Source organism: Buteo buteo, chromosome 3 (genome assembly GCF_964188355.1).
Source record: "Buteo buteo chromosome 3, bButBut1.hap1.1, whole genome shotgun sequence".
Classification (NCBI taxonomy): domain Eukaryota; kingdom Metazoa; phylum Chordata; class Aves; order Accipitriformes; family Accipitridae; genus Buteo; species Buteo buteo.
Genome location: NC_134173.1, coordinates 39195396 through 39213808, shown reverse-complemented (window position 1 = coordinate 39213808; position 18413 = coordinate 39195396). Strand labels below are relative to the sequence as shown.

General features: G+C 37.7%; 1 protein-coding gene across 2 annotated transcripts in view; it reads right to left on the bottom strand.

The window, feature by feature from the left end:
- NKAIN3 (sodium/potassium transporting ATPase interacting 3) overlaps positions 1-18413 on the bottom strand; it is a 380358-nt gene that overhangs the window by 9539 nt on the left and 352406 nt on the right. For both annotated transcript variants that reach the window (XM_075023355.1, XM_075023356.1), the window contains exon 5: positions 15213-15273. In XM_075023355.1, the coding sequence (XP_074879456.1) occupies positions 15213-15273 (61 nt within the window). The remainder of the gene's footprint in view (positions 1-15212; positions 15274-18413) is intronic.

Here is an 18413-nt window from a genome sequence, read left to right as displayed (position 1 = left end):
ATCATCCTCTCACAAGATAACTTAAGAAGGGCAGAAATTTTAACTAGATCTTTGCTATTGAACTTTCCCCTCATTGTATCAGTGTTGTGACATCCAATATTTTATTATTGGATATTCAGAGATTTCTTTATTTTCCAAGGATATGACTGCCCAGTAAGATGAAAAAAGTATGAGGAAGGTCAAAGTTGTTAGAAAGTGAAAGTGGCTCAAACTTTCTTATCCCAGATCCCTGAGTCATTCCAAATATGAAAATACCCTTCCAAAATATTCTCTGTGCCATGCTTTTGAAAGCTGTTTACAGCCATACCATCCCATTACTGAGGTTAAATGACAGGCTGCCTGACTACGGTTTTTTTTCTTAAAGTAAATATTTCTCAGTCACTTTCAGGTCATCAGGCACCCTTGGTCACTACATGGTGAAAGCCCCTGGAAAAGTACAGTCATCACACATAAGGTCTATAGGAAAAATACTTATCACAAGTTTACTATCACTAATTTAGTATCAGAAAAGGATAAACTTTAAGATGCAAATATGTAGGAATTCTTTCCTTTAGGCTTCAGCAAACATCTGTTTTTCGTGATGTTGTGCTATCCACAAACCCATATGCAAAACAAGCTGATGAGGAACAGTTTTCCATTTTGGTTTAAAATGTTTTATCTTAGTCTCTCTAAATACTTATCAGAGCCTAACCTTTTTGGCAAAGCACATCAGCCTCGGCAGCAAACATCCCATACATCTCAGCATAACTGGCTATGACTTATGTTATTCATCAGCAATACTGTTCAAACAAAATATTTCTGATGATACGTTTTCTTCCTATACAGGTCACTATTTTTCTGTTCCTTGTTTTAATGCAAATGCTAACATTTTAATGAGAATACTAACATTGTTTTCTTAATTTTTGTATTGATGACTAAAATACTTGTCTAGTGACTAATAACTAAATGACTTGTTATTTATTTATGGAAAAAAGCATATGGAAGTTGTCTTCAAAAACACTTCAGAAAAAGAAAGCTTTTTTCTGAGGCTTGTATTTAAAGGTGCTATTGCTAGTTCTAGAATAAGATTTCAAATTCAGTGAAGGGTAGCCTTCTTTCTGCATATGACCAAAGTAAACTGCAAACAATTCCAATGACAACTTCCTACATAATTTTTATACAGTAAGAAAATTAGAAATGTGAAGAATCTTAGCTCACTTTTTTTCACTAATTACTGATTTTCCCTCTCTGGCATCTTTTCTGATCTAAGCCCTTTTGGTGCAGAATGCTCTGGGATTCCTTTTTTTTCTTACCATTAAAGTTATTATACTGCCTATGTACAAATTAAGCTAGCAAAGGAAAAATATTCCATGCATAAAAGATATTAAATGCCCAGAAACTACATCTATCAATTACATTTACACAATACCAAGAGAGAAACATTGCCATTGAGTTTTCACAGCACATACCCAGTCAATCCACTAAAATGGCAGCTCAAGTAGTCAAGAGGAAAGACTGTTGTACAGAAGGCTGCTACAGCTTCAATCACACCTCCAAACATATGATCTTCACCATAAATGTGTCCAAATTGGCTTCAGAAGAGACAGAACTTTGAATCTGCTTTTTGAAGTTATGCTTTGATCTTTTTCTGGTATTCTGATTCAGGGATATATGTTATGTATTAGCATGCTTTTATATTTCAGCTGAGTTTGATGCCATAAACTACAGAGTTCTTTTACAAATGTTTACTGCAGATGCTAGGACCAATTGGAATTGATCTATTCCACTTACAGTTCATTGCTAAGTCACAAGTTAGGTGTTTTTTTCCTTCAAGTTGGGTAATTTTTTTCCTATCAGTTGAGTCCCACTGGGCTCTATTTCTGGCCTGTTCTTCTTTGTATCCATACCAGTTTCTTTTTTTTTCAGTTGTTTGTCAGTCTGATCAAATTATTTATTTTTGAGACAACACTTAAGTGTTTATATCTGCCTGGTTATTATATATCCGAGAATATCACAACTTATGTTTCTAACCTTAACTACAAGTCACAGATGCTTTAGCTATGTGAAATCAATGTTCCCTTTATGTAATGCAGACCCTGTTCAACTCTCTTGAATAATTAAAGACAAACTTCCTAGAGCAAAGTAGTTACAGGATCAAATACATGACATAAAGCCATGCCCATCAGAACACTTAGGACATTTGAAGGAAAGGATTTCTGTGCATAGAAGAAAGTTCACATCATCTATTCACAACAGAATATTAACTTTAATTTTAGAAGTAGGTTACAAGACTGGAAGGATTCTTTTTATTATTGAGTGATTCTGGATTTTTTGTTCCCACCTTCCTAGGGATGGAAGACTGTTCCTGAACTTTGCTGCTGCCACCCTCTGTGATATGCTATTTGCTTCATGTGTTTGTATCTTTACTTGTCTTACAAAGAGTGAACAGGAGTGAGCCAAGGATGTTCAGGAGAGCGTGTCTGTGTTTGTGGCACAGCACAGGACACAAGCCAGAGAGGCAAGGACCTGCCAGCCTGCTCCTCGAGCAGAGGCTGCAGTGGGGAGCAACAAACCAGGTGGGTCTTAGAGATGATGGAGAGGAGGCACTGCTGAGGACTCGGGAGGCCAAGCAGAGTCTGTTGCAATTCAAGAAACCAGAGACTTGGCTGAGACTCAAATGGGAAGCATGGTTCTCCAACCGCATGGACACAGACAACAAGGGAGGAAATGTTATAAGCCTCTCATTTCTGTTTTGTTTGATCCAGTAACTTTGAGTTTTCTGTTTAAGAAGTATGCTAGTTTATAATCCAATTAATTCTGCCTTTTTTTGTGTTGCGGTTTTCTTTGGGAGTTTTCTATAAAGGGGAGTGTGCACATCCACTTCAAAGATCTGGCTGACTAAAGCTCTGTCACATTCAGCCCATGTTGCCATTTTTCTTGTCTTTCCCTTATAGACCTATTTTCAGATCTTTGCTTTAAAATCTGCTTAACATCTCTGCCTGTTAATGTCTTTTGCTGTCAGTCAGGAGAGTCTCCTTCTTCCCTGACCCTTCCTTCCTTTATTAGTAACTGACTTTTCTGGGATCCAGGTACAGAACTACCATCTTTACCTTGACAGACTTGGAATCTTGAACTTGACACACATGCTAAAATGTGTACTTCCAGTAGCCTGAGAGTTCAGGTATCAGCTTTTCCAGAAGAATACTGGTCTGGTGATATTTTCCGCTTTATGATATCAAGCATATTAACACTGTGTAACATTGTTTTCCATTTCAGGTGAGGCATTTTCTGTTTCCTCATCCTCCTCATTTATCATCCTGCCTTTGCCCCCATGACTGTCAGCGACATCCTATGCAGAAATCCTGTTTCACCGCATGACGTTTGCTCCTTAGTGCAGGGCATAGCGTGCATTTCCTCCTCTGCAACTACACTGTACTCACCGCTGCACCTTGCTTGGTGGTGGTCTGCTTCAATCCTTGGACAGGCAGACCCCAAGGCTTTCTACCACACATCTGCTAGGGTTTCAGCTTCTTGAAACTCCAAACTGCCTTTTTTCTCTGCTAAGCAGACAACACTGCCTCCAGCACTGCTGGAGTCTTCCTCTCCTCATACCAGCAGAAAATCCCGCATTCTCCCTCCCAGCAGGTAAGCTTGTGGTCCTACTTACTGTGCCTTGACCGAATTCAAGTGTACAGATCAGAACAAAAGTGGATTAACTCCTTCTGTGATCTCCAGATTCTCAATCTTCTTCCAATTTTTTATCTCTGTGGATGAGCACAAACCAGCAAGCTCTAATCTGCTGTTTGTTCTTGCCTTTAGCTTTTCAAGATGGGGAAGGCAGGAAAATAACCCTTCTGTTGATCAGTGTCATGCCAGCCTTCTCTAGCCCCCATAAATGCACTATCACATCCTCTACAGTACCCTCAGTCTGCTCCAGAATATCTGATCATCCACTATTTCAGAGCCATTGTGGATATATCTGCTAAGTCTACTACTTAGTCACATCCAAGTGCATCAACAGGTACTAGTTTGTCTCTGTGAGTGTTTCTTTGCAAATGGGGAAACCTATTGCACCTCATATAGTTATTGCTTTTGTCCTGTTCTATCTTCACCTTCAAGTCTTCTTGCTGATCTCGTAATATTTCTCTTGGCATTACCATCTCTGTCACCACCACAAATTATTTCCTCGAAACCCCAAAATATGTTATGACTACATTCTTGGCTTGGAAAATAGAGCTAAAAATGTAGAGCATTATAAAAGTGGAGCTTACAATGGCCAGTGGTTGTCTCATATATGATGGAGTGAAAAAAGGAATATCATGGGTGTCAGCAAACGTGATGGCTAGGAAAATGGTTTTCTTATTGTTAGAAAGTTGGTATCATTTCATATTAGGAGAAAGATGAATGTGCAAAAGAGGAATAGAGTCTGTAGCAGGATTAATACTCAGTTTGAAGCCACCAGTGAATCAATCTGAAAATGATAAAGAAAGATAATGCAATACTGACCTCATCCATAAAAAAATCTTCTCCCTGAAGAAAGATGAAGTAAAAAATACACTTTTATGAGAATCTTGTAACTCTTGAATTTCAGTCCTCCGAAATAACACATTGTCGTGATTAAGGAGGAAAAGAAAATGACTAGAAATCAATGCCAAGGAATAAGAGTCATCATATGAGAGTCACATAGTACTACTTGGGTTTGCTGCACCTAACCTGTAATATTGAGAAAATCACAGATGTACTGAGATTAAATTTCTGCTAACAAAACCAACTGTATATTTACTGATTCAAGCCAAAAGAATGTCAAATGAAGTTTAAAGTGAGTCCAGCTATGACCCAGATCACAGAGCACTGGTAAAAGAAAGACTTGTTATGATATAGAGCTAATAACGCACAACACAGACTAAATACTATAAAAATAATGTAGCCTTTTTGAAAAATGTGGTTTTTAGGAACAGGTATTATATTTTATTTGAACAGCTGGCCCAGCTGGAAAACCATATCAGCTATATCACCCAATTTAGTAAGATAACACCTCTTGCTATAAATCTTGCTTCTCTTATATCCTGAAATAATTAGGGCTATTGAAATAGTACAACTAGAAAATCTGAAAAGTACAACATATAGACAACAAGTCCAGGTTTACAAATAGCAGGAATTTAGAAAGGTTATTTTATGAAAGGTTGAAGGTGTGATGACATTAGAGACACAGTAAAAAGAACTAAAGAATAGGTAAAATTTCAACAGGCTAAAGAAAAGGGTTTAGCAAAAAACCCTTATGTTAGTTTTAATATTTTAATATCTTCTCCTTTCTCTTGGTCCTTGACTGTGGTCCTTCTAAGAAATTCTTGTGATACTTTATTTGCAAGGGTCTTTCTCTTGCTTTGATTTTATCAATAATCAAAATTGTTATCCTTTCCTTTTCCAAACAAAATTGACAACTTTTCTTGGTGGAACATGCTGGTTGCCTTTAGATTTAAGAGATTTAGAGCTGAGATTTTCAAAGATCAGTAGGGGGGTGGATAGTTAATTCTTATTTGAGTTCTTTGATTTTGTCACATTTTGAGAAAGTGTACATTACCAAACAAAATGACCTTCCAAAATTACCTATGACCTGAAATTTATGGCTTGGTTCAAGGTACTTCACTGACTTGTGCTGGTTAGCCATCTCTTTTTGAATTTATACAGTAACTGTTTTGCAAAGTAGTTGTTTGAATAGCCTCTGAGGCTATAATGTATGACTACATACACTGGGATCCATTACATACAATGGGACCTAGATTGTATGATTTTTGTCATGGATACTTCCTTAAAACAAAAAATTAGCAGCTTTGGCTTTTTTGGTGTTGTATTTCAAAGCTTAGTATTGCCAGACAGGAATTGCGAGTAAACCTCATCTTCAGGAAAATTCAGTGGCAGTCGCTCAGCTCAGCTGGTCTGCATGGATTGGTTTTCATTTTTGAGGTTTTTGTCTGTAAGGAAAAAGGGAGGACATTTCTTTCTTCTAAAATGAAACCTCACCATCACTCTCTCAAGCCAGACATGGGCATAAAGGAAAAGGCATTGAGAACTCTGGCCACCTAAACTGCTAATTCATCCACAAGTTTGTTGAGTGTGTAAAAAATGTTGAGATATGTATAATGGGAAGCCATAGGAGTATTTGTCTCAGTTGTAATGTTCAGCTCACTGAATCCCCAGGTTTCTTATCAGGATATAACCAAGATAATTCATGGCCCAGTGTTGAGCCTGATTAATCCTGTACCCTCCTTGGCTCAGTACACCACCTCATCACACGGGCACACTCGTGTTCCAGGCATACGCTTCCCACACCAAAGGCAGCAGTTATTACAAGTCAGAGCTCTTAGGTGTGACGTGCTAACTGGGAAATTATCACTTAAGCAACAATAACAATGACATGAATATTACTTTAGCTGAGGCCCAGAAATCAGGATAACCCATCTGCATGAAAATTAAGACCTGGGGAAAATGGCATTTACACAGAAGAGTGGGAGTCTGAAAAGTTTCTTTTCAAGCTCCACAAATTAAACCAGACACAAAGCTGTTGCCATTTAGAAATGAAGAAGTAAGAAGATTGGTACTGGAAGTGGAAAATGGATTTGTAAAGAGGTTTCATTTTAAAGGAGAAGCTGGGTGAAAGGTAGGGACAGGAATGGGCACCACTTAGGCCTGTATGTGATGTCAAGTGGAAAGCTCAGGAGAGGGACGCTGGATGCTAGAGTAAGATTGATTTAACAATAGATGCAATTTAAGTGAAAAGGCTAAGGTGCTGGCAACTGGGGGTTGGGATAGCATCCATTTAAAAGAAGATTTAATTTAAACAGAAAGGCCAAGGAGGTGGAAGGTGGGGACTAAACCAAAATCAATATTAAATTAGCTAAGTAGAAGCTTGAATCAAATCAGCTAGTTAAAAGAAGGGCATACTGAGTATTTGGGAGTAGGGGAGCAATGAACAGATCTAAGAAATGTCAAGGAACTTTCAGTAAACAATATATCCCCTCTAATCAGAATAATAATCCCATTTTAATATGAATATTATTTATTACAGTAGTAAACAAAAAAATCTTAAAGGAAGGTATGATCCCCAGTTTAAGGAAAATTATATTTCTATTTGAAGTTAATTGTCTTTTATGTATATATATGTGTGTATGTGTGTGTATATATATGGGATATGGCATATAATATTCATAGAATCATAGAATCATGGAATAGTTTGGGTTGGAAGGGACCTTTAACGGTCATCTAATACAACTCCCCTGCAATGAGCAGGGACATCTTCAACTAGATCAGGTTGCTCAGAGCCCCGTCCAACCTGACCTTGAATGTTTCCAGGGATTGGGCATCTACCACCTCTCTGGGAAACATGTTCCAGTGTTTCACAACCCTCATTGTAAAAAAAATTCTTTCTTATATCTAGTCTGAATATTCAGAATCAATGGCAGAAACGCTTAACATGACTTATATTTGCAAAACAGAAATTTATGAAGTAGTTGTGAACTAGCCGTTAAAAATTTTCCTTTCTAGTTATCAGACTGGAAACCAATTCAAAGCTAAGGGGAGTCTGTATATACCTATGTTTGAAACAAAATATGTATATATATAAATACATATCCATCCATATGTATATACGGATCCATCTGCACACATATATACATATATATAGTATATATTTATCCAAACAGGTAAAAATTGTCCAATATATGACATAATACTGTTCTGACACATTTCTCTGCTCAGAGAACTGTGTTAGTACTTTCTGCAAATAATACGTAAAAAATATTTTGCTTCCCATACAGATATTTCTAAATGCTTCACCTGTACTCCTGAAGTCCCATTTAAACCATTAAATATATGTGCATATTTCTACAGTCAGAATCCAAAATCATGGATGGAAGCTAATGATTGCAGCTCTGTACCTTTTGGTATCTGAAAGCTCACACAATTCATTGGTATAGAAGAGATCTCCAAAAAATATTAAATTTTACACTCTTAAACTCTCCCTCAACTTTATACAAAAAAGAATGAGTGGATAACTCCGACTTGATCGAGATGACCAAGTATCATTTCAATGTATGAAGTAGAGGGGAGTACGTATCATCTGATGAGCTATCTGTAGCACCAGGCAGATGGCTCTGGGTACTTGGGTTTTTCTCACCCCCACAGGAACACTTCAAACCGGTACCATGTGTTCGCCACTACTGCTCTCACCTACTAATATTCTGGGGAATATCTGATAATAATTCTTTGTGCTAAAGTGATTGAGGTGATTCTTTCCTACTGAATTTCAGGAAAAAAAATCTGTCTTGTGCTTATGGGAAGAATTGTGAGAAGGCACTGGAGGAACTCTTATAATTTGAGTGATTTACCCTTTTCCTTAATGAAAAATAAATGAGCTGCAGGCTTGCATGGAAATGGCATCTTGACTATTATCTTCATACCTATTGCCAGGCAAGTTAGTCCGAGTTTAAAGTCATAATTAAACTCAGAGCAGGAAGTGAAAATTAGAGGCAACCTTACAGTAAGAAATTAATTCTTTACCGAAGATGGACTAAAATGTTTTACTCAAGTCGTATAGAAACTCAAGGGGGATTTCTTCAAGTTGTTTGAGTCACACATAGTATGCTACGCTCTATCAAGGAAAAACTGGAATTAGTTTACGCATGTCATTTAGATGATGCCATTTTCTTGTGCTTTGTCTGCATCCTATCTGGATAAGTTGCATTCCATGCTAAATGTATGGTACTTTTAGGCAGATAACTTCTGCTACTGCTAGAAATATTCCACAGCCAAGACTTCCCTTGTCGTACACTGTGCAGTATCTATTATTTAAAGACAATCTCTTAGCTAGAACAAGGTGTTCTGCAAAAGTCCATGGAGATTACAACTGGAAATGAAGACTATTTTGTACATTTTGCTAGGAGAATGTAAAAGCAGAGGGTGGCATGAGTCTATTTTTTTTTTTTTGAGTTGTTTTCCTGTGATGGATTATTCATTTATGGTTTTTAAACAGAAAAAAAGAAGGGGGAATCATGCCCCTGCTGCAATTTTTTTTGCCACTGATTTACCTAAGACCAAGATTTTTTCTAGTTTTTAGTATTTATATTGTTTAACTGCTTTTATTTTACTCCACCTCAGAGGTTATACCCTTGGTTGTGTGCATTATATCTATGCACATGTTTCCATAGGAACTAGAACAAATGCTCAGGAACTGTATGATAACTTAATGTAAAAAAAAATAAATATTGAAATAGCATGTAGTGGTAATTTAAATAGTATAATGTCCCTGCTGTAGTTCTTCCTTCATTAAATACTTCAGAATTTGTTGTGTTAGTTTAGAGTAGGAGTGAGCACGCATTTTCAGTTAATTCACACATTCAGGCTGATGCTAAACAGGAGGACACCAATGGGACTGTAAGACCGTACAATGTTGTTAGAATAACAGTTTTATCCTTTATATTTCCAGTACGGGAGAAAATGGAGTCAGGTATAAGTAGGATAGTAAATAGGTGAGTCTGCATCTAATCAACAAACTCCAGCTGGACAGACCCATAAAGTCTACAGAAACTGTAACTTGACATTTGTCTCCATTAAATGTTTGGTGGGATTGGCCTTGGCAACAGCTGAACTGATGGAGCCCCCTGGATACTCCTGGTGCTATTTCTGATGGCACTTCAACCTCCATTCACGGTGGGCATCTGCAAGGCGACGAGAGCATCTGCTAGCGGGGGACGAGTCACTCCCTGGCACCAGCCACCCCGACACGTGGGCAGCACCTCAGCGCACGGAGCAGCAGGAACCACCTAGCATCAGCCAGCGGTTTTACGGCGCCAGCTGGGCTCCCTGGCTTTCCAGACGTCACAGACCACATTTGAGGACAGCTATGTTAGACTCTTCACCTCTGCGGGAGTCCCATTTATTTATTTTTAGAAAACTGTTCAGCTGAATGAACACTTACAGAATGTATTTTGGTTATGGATCCATTACAGTTCTGTGCCTAGCAACATGTATAGTCTATGCCTGGTGAAAATAACTGATTCTGTTGTTTTACCAAAACTGGTATATCAAAATTCTGGGGGTTTTGGGTTGCTTGTCCAGATGAACAGAAAGATGCAAACTGCTTTTCAAGCCTTCAGAAATATTGATAGTCACTGCCATTTTACAGAAATGCCAAAGCCAGGACAATGCTGTCAACCTGGCAACTATAGTGCTGTTTCAGTACCAGGCTGTAAAACTTACTATCATTTTAAAAGTCTGTGTCCAGCATATTCATCCAATGGTGAGTAACAACACATTTTGTTTCAGTACCTCAAGTCATTATGGCCTAAAGGTGAGCGTAGTGAGTGCTAAAGCCCAGTGATGATCTGTGCTGCTGGCTACTGTTTGGCAAGTTTCGTAAGTCCTCATTTTCAGTGAGGTAATTTAGGGTAGTCATTGTCTGGGGATGTTTGATTCTTGTATTGCCCAACAGAAGTGTAGGTCCTTCTTGGTTATTCTCGGTATTAACCATTTTATGATAAAAATTCTCTTTTCTAGAAGGTAAATGGACTCAACTGTATGGGCAATTGCAATTGATGTAAAGATATTAGTAGTGGGTTCCCCAAAATTCCTCAGTTAAGGAAACTTGTATATTTATATATAAAGGTAATCACACATGCAAACATATATAGGTCTGTTGCTAATATTAGTTTTTCATTCATTTGCAAAAAATAACATATTTATAAGAAATTTATCACTGCTGGACCTACTGTGTAAGTACAAATATTAAATTAAATGTGAAGAAAAAGTTCTTTCTCTCTAGTTTGATTACTGCCAACAGATGCTCAATGGTGTGTATAAATGTAATGCCATGTCAGATAAGGCAATGCAGTAGTTTTCAGCGATGGTAATAATGTATCTTGCTTTACTTAATATTTGTCTAATGATGGCATATGGAGGTTCCTATTGATACCATAGTATGGGGAAATTATTCTTTTTTAAAAACAGATCCACCTTCCTCTCTGTTCTGAAGTACAGCTGAGCTCTGAATACAACTAGCATAGGGGAGAGACTAAAAAAAAAGAAAATGCTTTTGTTTATTAATTTTGTTCTTGTGGTTTCATTTAGGGGATAAAGCTTTCCTTCATAGTGAATGGAAGCCCTTTCCTTTATTTTTTGCTCATGCACAAAAGAGGTTTGAGTTTCCTTGGAGTGACCTTTTAGTGTTTCAGTCTTATTTTTATGATAAATGCTGAAATCACAGTTGCAGTTTTGTGGCAGATCTTCTTTGATTTCACTTTTTTTTTCTTATGCAATTTATATGCAACACAGCTTCCACTCCACAAATTCACATACAGTACAGAACTATCAGTTCTGACATGTGTCAATGTCGTATTTATGAACTAGAATTTAGCAGCAATAGTGCTATCACCTGTCTCTCAAAAAAGTCCAGAAACTATTTAGAAATTTAATAATGATTTTAACAATGTATTTTGCCTAGTCTCCAGACTCTGCTTTATTAAAACCATTCAGTAACTCTGACAAGGTGGCAACAAGCTTCTGAGTTCATTTTTAGGAGAAAATGATTCACAAACAGGATAGTGACAGGCTTTTATGATTACAGATTTCACATATTCTGTTCCTTCAAAAGGGCTTATATAAATTGATAGATCTACAAAGAAAGAAATGAAAAAATGAAAGGAAGAGATATAAATAGACTTTTTCATTAGGATGAATGATGGAAGGTATTAACCCCACTACAACAGTGTGCCTTTTACATGTCTTCTTTTTCATTCCTTTTGACCTGTTATCATCCTCCTTCTAAGTAAAAGTTAACTCAGTCTGAAACGTAGGTAAGGTGAGCAATAGCTGGAAATAAATGTTTCCTCAAGCATTATTACTGTTCAGAAAAGTGTCCATCAGCCAAAATGTCAGGCTCAAAATCCATTTAAGTACTGCACAGAGGCTAAACAGGCAGCTATTATTAATTTTTAAGTCTGCCTGATGGGTTTCAGACCAAGAACTGGGGTTAACTTGATGCACTGAATATTGCAGAGTATATTTAATTAGGGAGGCTTTGACTCTCAGATGGCTGAGGATTTATTCTGTGCAAACTACTGCAAAAATATGATAGAAAAGCTGCATCTACCTAAGAAAAGAATCTGCTGCATTATATTAAAATGTGTAAAATTGCTCTTCCGTTGCAGTTTCTTGGACTTTTATCCTAATGTAATTACTGTCTACTTTTAACCTGACTGTTTTGAAGCACCACTGTACTTCTTATTTAAATACATTTTTGTTCATTATGCTGCAAGTTAACAATGTGAATTTTTCTAGAGTAAGTCCTGTTCTTCTCAGCTCTTTACCAGACCAAACTCTTTTCCCACTATGCCTTACACAGACGTTTCTTTATTTAAAACATATCTGTGGGATTGCCATGAATGAGTTATGATTGCCATTTGTGTTTAATGTATTTCTCTGTAAGCATAGAGGACTCTAAAACACAAATGGGCATTAAGTCACAAATTAGCAGAAAGTGAGATATTAAAGGGCTATTTAGTTGCTTTTGATTGGATTCAGGGTCTTAGAAGGGAATAAAAAAGTAACAAATCAGAAATTATTTTCCTCCACTGGTTGTAAAATCTCCTAGATGTATCTATTCTTCTTTTTAGCTCCACTTCCAGCGCACCGCTCTCAGCCCTGCCCCAGGTCATCGTCTGCTAACTAAAAAATCTATTCACACCAAAGTCTAGAAGATTATATGTAAAGGTACAAGTGAAAATATGAAACTTGCCCATTCCTAACAAAGGACATCGCTGAACTAAATTACACCATATTTTCCAAGTTGAGTGAGATGGTTTTCACTTGTAACAAAACACCAGATTGCCATCGGCAGTTCTGGAAGACAAGCAGAAATTAAACACAAATTCCTTTGTGGAGAAAGGGCACTGAGTAGTTTTACATACTGGATCACCCTAGCACTTGATGTGTTTTACTCGTTAATAAATATGTCAGCATACTCAGTGATTTAAATTTCCATTGGTAACATATTGCACAAAACTCTCAAAAGACAGTAAGGTGTGCTCGCAGTCAGAGGAAAGTGGATGCGGCCTTGGATGTCAAAGATAGACCTTGCCCCAACTCTTCTGAAGTAGACACATTTTCTAAGTAAACAAGGCCCTTAACTTGACAATAACCTTCTTGTGAGACCCTGAATATAAACCACATATACTTTTTAGCAGGTGACTGTATTTTCCATGAGCGCGTTGTATCTTGGGTGGGAGTTTTTTGTCTTTCTGTCACACGTGCATAAAACACCAATGTGTGAAGTGCACTATAAAGGACTAAACAAAACCAACAAAAATATAACATACTTGTGTAAAAAGTGAAGAGTCTGTCTTCCCAGGTACAGATATATCTGTGTTTGCATGTGGGTGTGCGTATACACACACTATTACTCTTTTAAAAGCAATGTAGTTTGTGTCCTCCTTATCAGTCTGCTGGCCTTCCCAATCATTTAATGAAGCCTCCCTGTTCCAGGAACTTAGTTAGTAATTGTCTCATAAACGAAGTTTCCAGATATCCGTATGAAGCCCTAGCTACTGTCATGACTCACCACAGCTATACGGAAAGGAGCTGTCTGTGGATTTCACTGGCCAAAGGCTCCGTTTATACTTCCCAAATTATACAGCCGCCTTGCTGCCACGTTATCCTCTGCTGTTATCCTGTGTTACCGGTTACTGACTAACTGGCAATTCCCAGCTTTCCAAGGGAACATTATCTGGGCTTTTCCTCCTCCTCAAGACCTACATTTCATGCTCCTTCTCCAAGTGTTCATATTTCTCCTTCATAGTACCGGTCTTTGTCCAGGCTCCTTGTACCTTTTCACAGTACACGATGTGCACAACGTGCTTATGACTTCTTCCCACTCAGTTTTATCTGAGAATCTCTTTGATATATTTTCTTCCTATCAGAAATTTAAATGAAAGTGTTAAAATAGATTTGACACTAATGTCTGTTGCATTATGATGGAGAACCGAACGTTGTACAGTTTGTAGCAATGGAAAAGTATTTTGTTTATGGTCCTTCACACTGTTTTCAATCAAAAAGTCTGCTTTTACCTCACAGCCATGAATTACTTAAATTATGTTTTCAATAAGATTTTCCAGATATTATCAAATGCTTTCCTACAAACTGAATCAATGTTTTCTACTATATTCATTTCACCCACTAGTGCTATTCTGTGAAGAAACAAAACAACTATGTTAAGATTTATGAATAAAAGTTTATGAATAAATATTTGGTTGTGTATTATTTATCCTATAGCCATAAAATGGTATTGACATTTGTTCCTCTTTTTTTTCCCTAGAGGTAGATATTTTACTGCTTAACTCCTCATATATGAGAGGAAGTAACCGCCATGATCACACATTGTCTCTTTTTTAAATAGGCTTGTTCTTGTATTTGATCCTCTTTGCTCATCCAATATTATTCCATTCTCACTACTGCTTTTACCAAACACTATGCTAGTCATGTGGGTATGGTGACCTTGTTAGGCAATTCTCACAATCTCTTTTCACACAGCATCCTACCAAAATGTTCAGCATATTCAGATTTTTCCAGTGCCCATTTAATGACTTTTGAGAAATAATTTTTTAAAGGTATGCACATTTTCAAACTTTTTGAACAATATGGGTATGTATATAAGGATTTTTATTGATAAAGGCAGGTTAAGAACATAGGGTCAGCATTTTGGATGCATGGTCTAGTAACTTGTAAGTGTTGAACAGGTCTACCTAATTATTGATCAGAGTGATACTGCATACTGCAAATGGCTTGGTCTGTCATCTCTGTTTATTTTACTGCTGATAAAGCTGTCATTTGGAAAAACAGACTAAATGGCTTCAGCACCTTTGATTCAAATCTAAATGTACATGCATAAAGACTTACATGAGTATATATATATGCGCAGTGTGGATTACATGATTTTCAGCAGTGTGACTGGTTCATGCAAGTGGTTCACAGATATCTATGAAAAAGTTTAGTAAGTACAGTCCTGACAGCTAGATAAGGTGGTAGTACGTAAACAAGTATGTCTTTGAGCACAATTGATTGTGTACATGAATGCCAGATTCTGCCATTTTTCAAACTTTGTTCTTTGCCTTGGTAGTTAATGCAAGACTAAGTCTCACCCCAGGTACTGTGGCTCCAGAGATGGAGAGGTATGTATCAGTACTTACAGCTGTCCTCCTCCTCCATGAAAATACTGATCACGTAACAGGCATACACAAATCCAATAAGCTGTATGAAAGAAGAGGAAAAGCAATCATTAGACCACATTGAATGCTTATCAAGCTTTTAGTACAATGGTATATAAAAACAGGTATCACAGCTAAATTTAAAAATGATTTGCTTCCATTTCCTGTACTTATATGTAAATTTCAGTGTAAATGGTCACAAACAGCTAAATTAAGAGACTTTCTCTCTTTTGCTCATGTTGCATTATATTTTAAAATCTTTTTCCATTCCCACTGAGATCAGTATTGATGAATACTACTGTTGAGTAATACTGGTGGAAAACACTTGGACCTTGCCGTTCAGCTATTACTTACAATTCCTTTGTTTGTTCAGTACCTCTGTTCTCACATGACTTTGTCCACATGAACGTGGGCCCTCTAAGCACCTAATTTATGTATTAAAAAGATAAAGTATTTGTTGACTGCTACAGAATCAAGCCATGGTAAAGCTTGTATGGATACCACAAGGGATGTCTTTTTGTGTTGCATAAAGTGTCCCAGTGAAGAACTGTTCAGCAAAAGTTTAATTTGATATGTGAATTGTCATAATGTAGCTGAACAGTAAAGCTGGATTATGATTCATCAGCATCAGGAAATACCTTATCACAAGGGCCTAACAGTAAATCACATTAACCATGCAAGAAATGAACAAACTCGTTTCCCCAAAGGACACCACCAGCAAAATCATGCCATTATTTTAACAGCAGCTTCCACAAAAACATCCTCCTCAACTCGGATCTGTGTCACTTGTGGCATCATGAGGAAGGGATTAAGGTCTTTAGGATCAGAGAACAGAAACTCTGCTTCTTCGCTTTCCATATAGACAAAATGTTTTCTTATGACCACCACCAAGGAAAAAGAAAATCCCACTGGGCAAGGAAACCTATTAAACTGCACTGCCCAGACATGTCCATGCTTGAGAAAATATTGTTTGTGTAGCTGTACACAATTCGTGCTATCTGAAAGCCTTGAAAAGACGTTCATGAGAGACTTCTAAAATAACCCAGAGATTAGTTTTAAGAAAACTCCTTTTCTCTGGTCCATTCAAAAAATCTAATTAAAATACTTCTTCTAAGGGTGTTACGGATCAACCATCTGAGAAAGAGGTAATTTAATAGTATCTAGACAGGTATAAGCTCCTTCAGAGGCACAGAAATCATTCCGACCTGCTTTCTGGTTGGGCTGCACGAGGAGCTTTACAAGCAGCTCCAAGAGCCTCTCTGCAGACAAAAAGCTTGTCCACACAAGGGAATTCGGGGAAGTTAAGATGAATTAACTAAAGCTGTGAAATCAATGCACATAAGATAAAGTACATTAAATCCCTGTGTGGCCTTTCCCATTCTGAAATAAAGTGGCCTTAGTTCACTGTAGCTTAATCCTCCTCCAAGGGATTAATCTTCCCCACGGAGAATTAAGCTACAGTATGCTAAAGCTGAGTTACTTGTGAATGAGAGCTGTCACAGCGCTGTGGCACAGTCCTGTCAGAGCTTCCTCTCCAGGGCATTCACCTAGCTGGTGCTTCAGGAAAGCGAGTTTAATCCAACTTTCCTCCCGCTCTAAGCAGACCGCAGTATCGGCAACTTCGCTGGCTTTTTTGTGGGCTCAATTTACCGGGGCGGTCAGCATTGCCACAGCCTCTATCAGCTGGGCACCACTTTGTTCTACTGATGCTCTGAGCCAGCTAAAGGCAAACCAGCTCTGGAGGAGATGCTCACTGGAGATGGCTAGGGGCAAGCTGTGCCCGAGCTATCGAGCCCTGCTGTGCCTGGTGCCATGGTGCCTGCAGCTGGGTGGTACCTAGAGACACGGCCGAGCTGGCTGGATCAGTGTGATCCCGCGTTTGCCTCCTGAAGACTGTGCGCCTGGGTAAGAGGGGTCCAGCCTCCTGCTGTTAATGAAAATGGGATCTTGTGGTTCTGCTGCCCTCCACCTCCAGGACTAGCATGGGCTTACAGACTCCTCGACAGATTAAGCACATTTTTTTTCCCTAAACTTCACAGTTTAGGGCACCTTTCAGGCATGACAACTGAAGGAACATGATATAAAGGCTTCCAAGGGATCGAAAAAACGACCGTAGTTGAGGTATATTGCTTGTGCCACCTGAACGTTACATATAGATTAAATAATTCTTGCATTAGTACACACAAATACCAGAAAACAGGTGGCTTTTCATGAGGGAATGTCACCTGCTTATTTACCATATTTCCTGTTCACCATTTGTGTTGTGTAATTTGACTGTGTAAGCCACTTGGGTTTGTTTCTTTTCCTTAAATGTGACTGAAATATTTTGAAAAGCAGAACTGCTGAGTAAATAATGAAGATAATAAAAATGAATTGTAGTACAGCTTGTGGGTTGAAAGTTTGAGAAGGAAGCTCAAATGTTTAGAATTATTTACTGTTTTCCAATCATGTATTTCTTTCTTTTTTCTTCTTATTAGTATTCTGTATTAAATTAAGTTTACTTTTATAAATGCAATTCCTTCTTTATATGTATATGTGTACTCCATATCCATGCATATTATATAAAACATCCATCTGAGAGGGCTTCCAGCAAATTTCTCACACATGTCTAAGGTGCTGGGCAGGTAGATAAAGCACAGAAAGAGACTTCCACTCTAATGTGTAATAAACCACAAAGAAGAAAGCAACAGGGATAAATACTCTAAGAGGTCGTCCCTCCAAAAAAGTATGGGATGTGGCAAGCCTGATTGTTTTAACAGTCCTAACAGCTTACATCTTGCTCTTTCAGTAGATCTTCTTCTTAAAGTAAATCTTTTCCCACTCTCTTCAGTGTTTGAAACACACTTTTTCTAATCTATGACCTTCTTGCAAAATCAGCAGCCTCTCTCTGTTTCTCAGTATTTCTTTACATTTCTCAGCATTAGTAGATAAATAGTCTTCAGTCAAATAGAAATCGCTACCAACTGTTGTGTTTACGGCATATACTTGTTTAAAATATACCATTTCCCCCCATCTGTTTAGTTATTAATACCAGGAAAAATAAAAAAATATATTCACCCTCTCTCAATTTCATGGTCTTTTTTTAGGAAAAAGAAAGATCAGGTCTCTAATCATGCCGGGAGATATCATAACCCACCATATTCCAAGAATATCTTTCTGTAATTAAATGGCAGAATGCACATT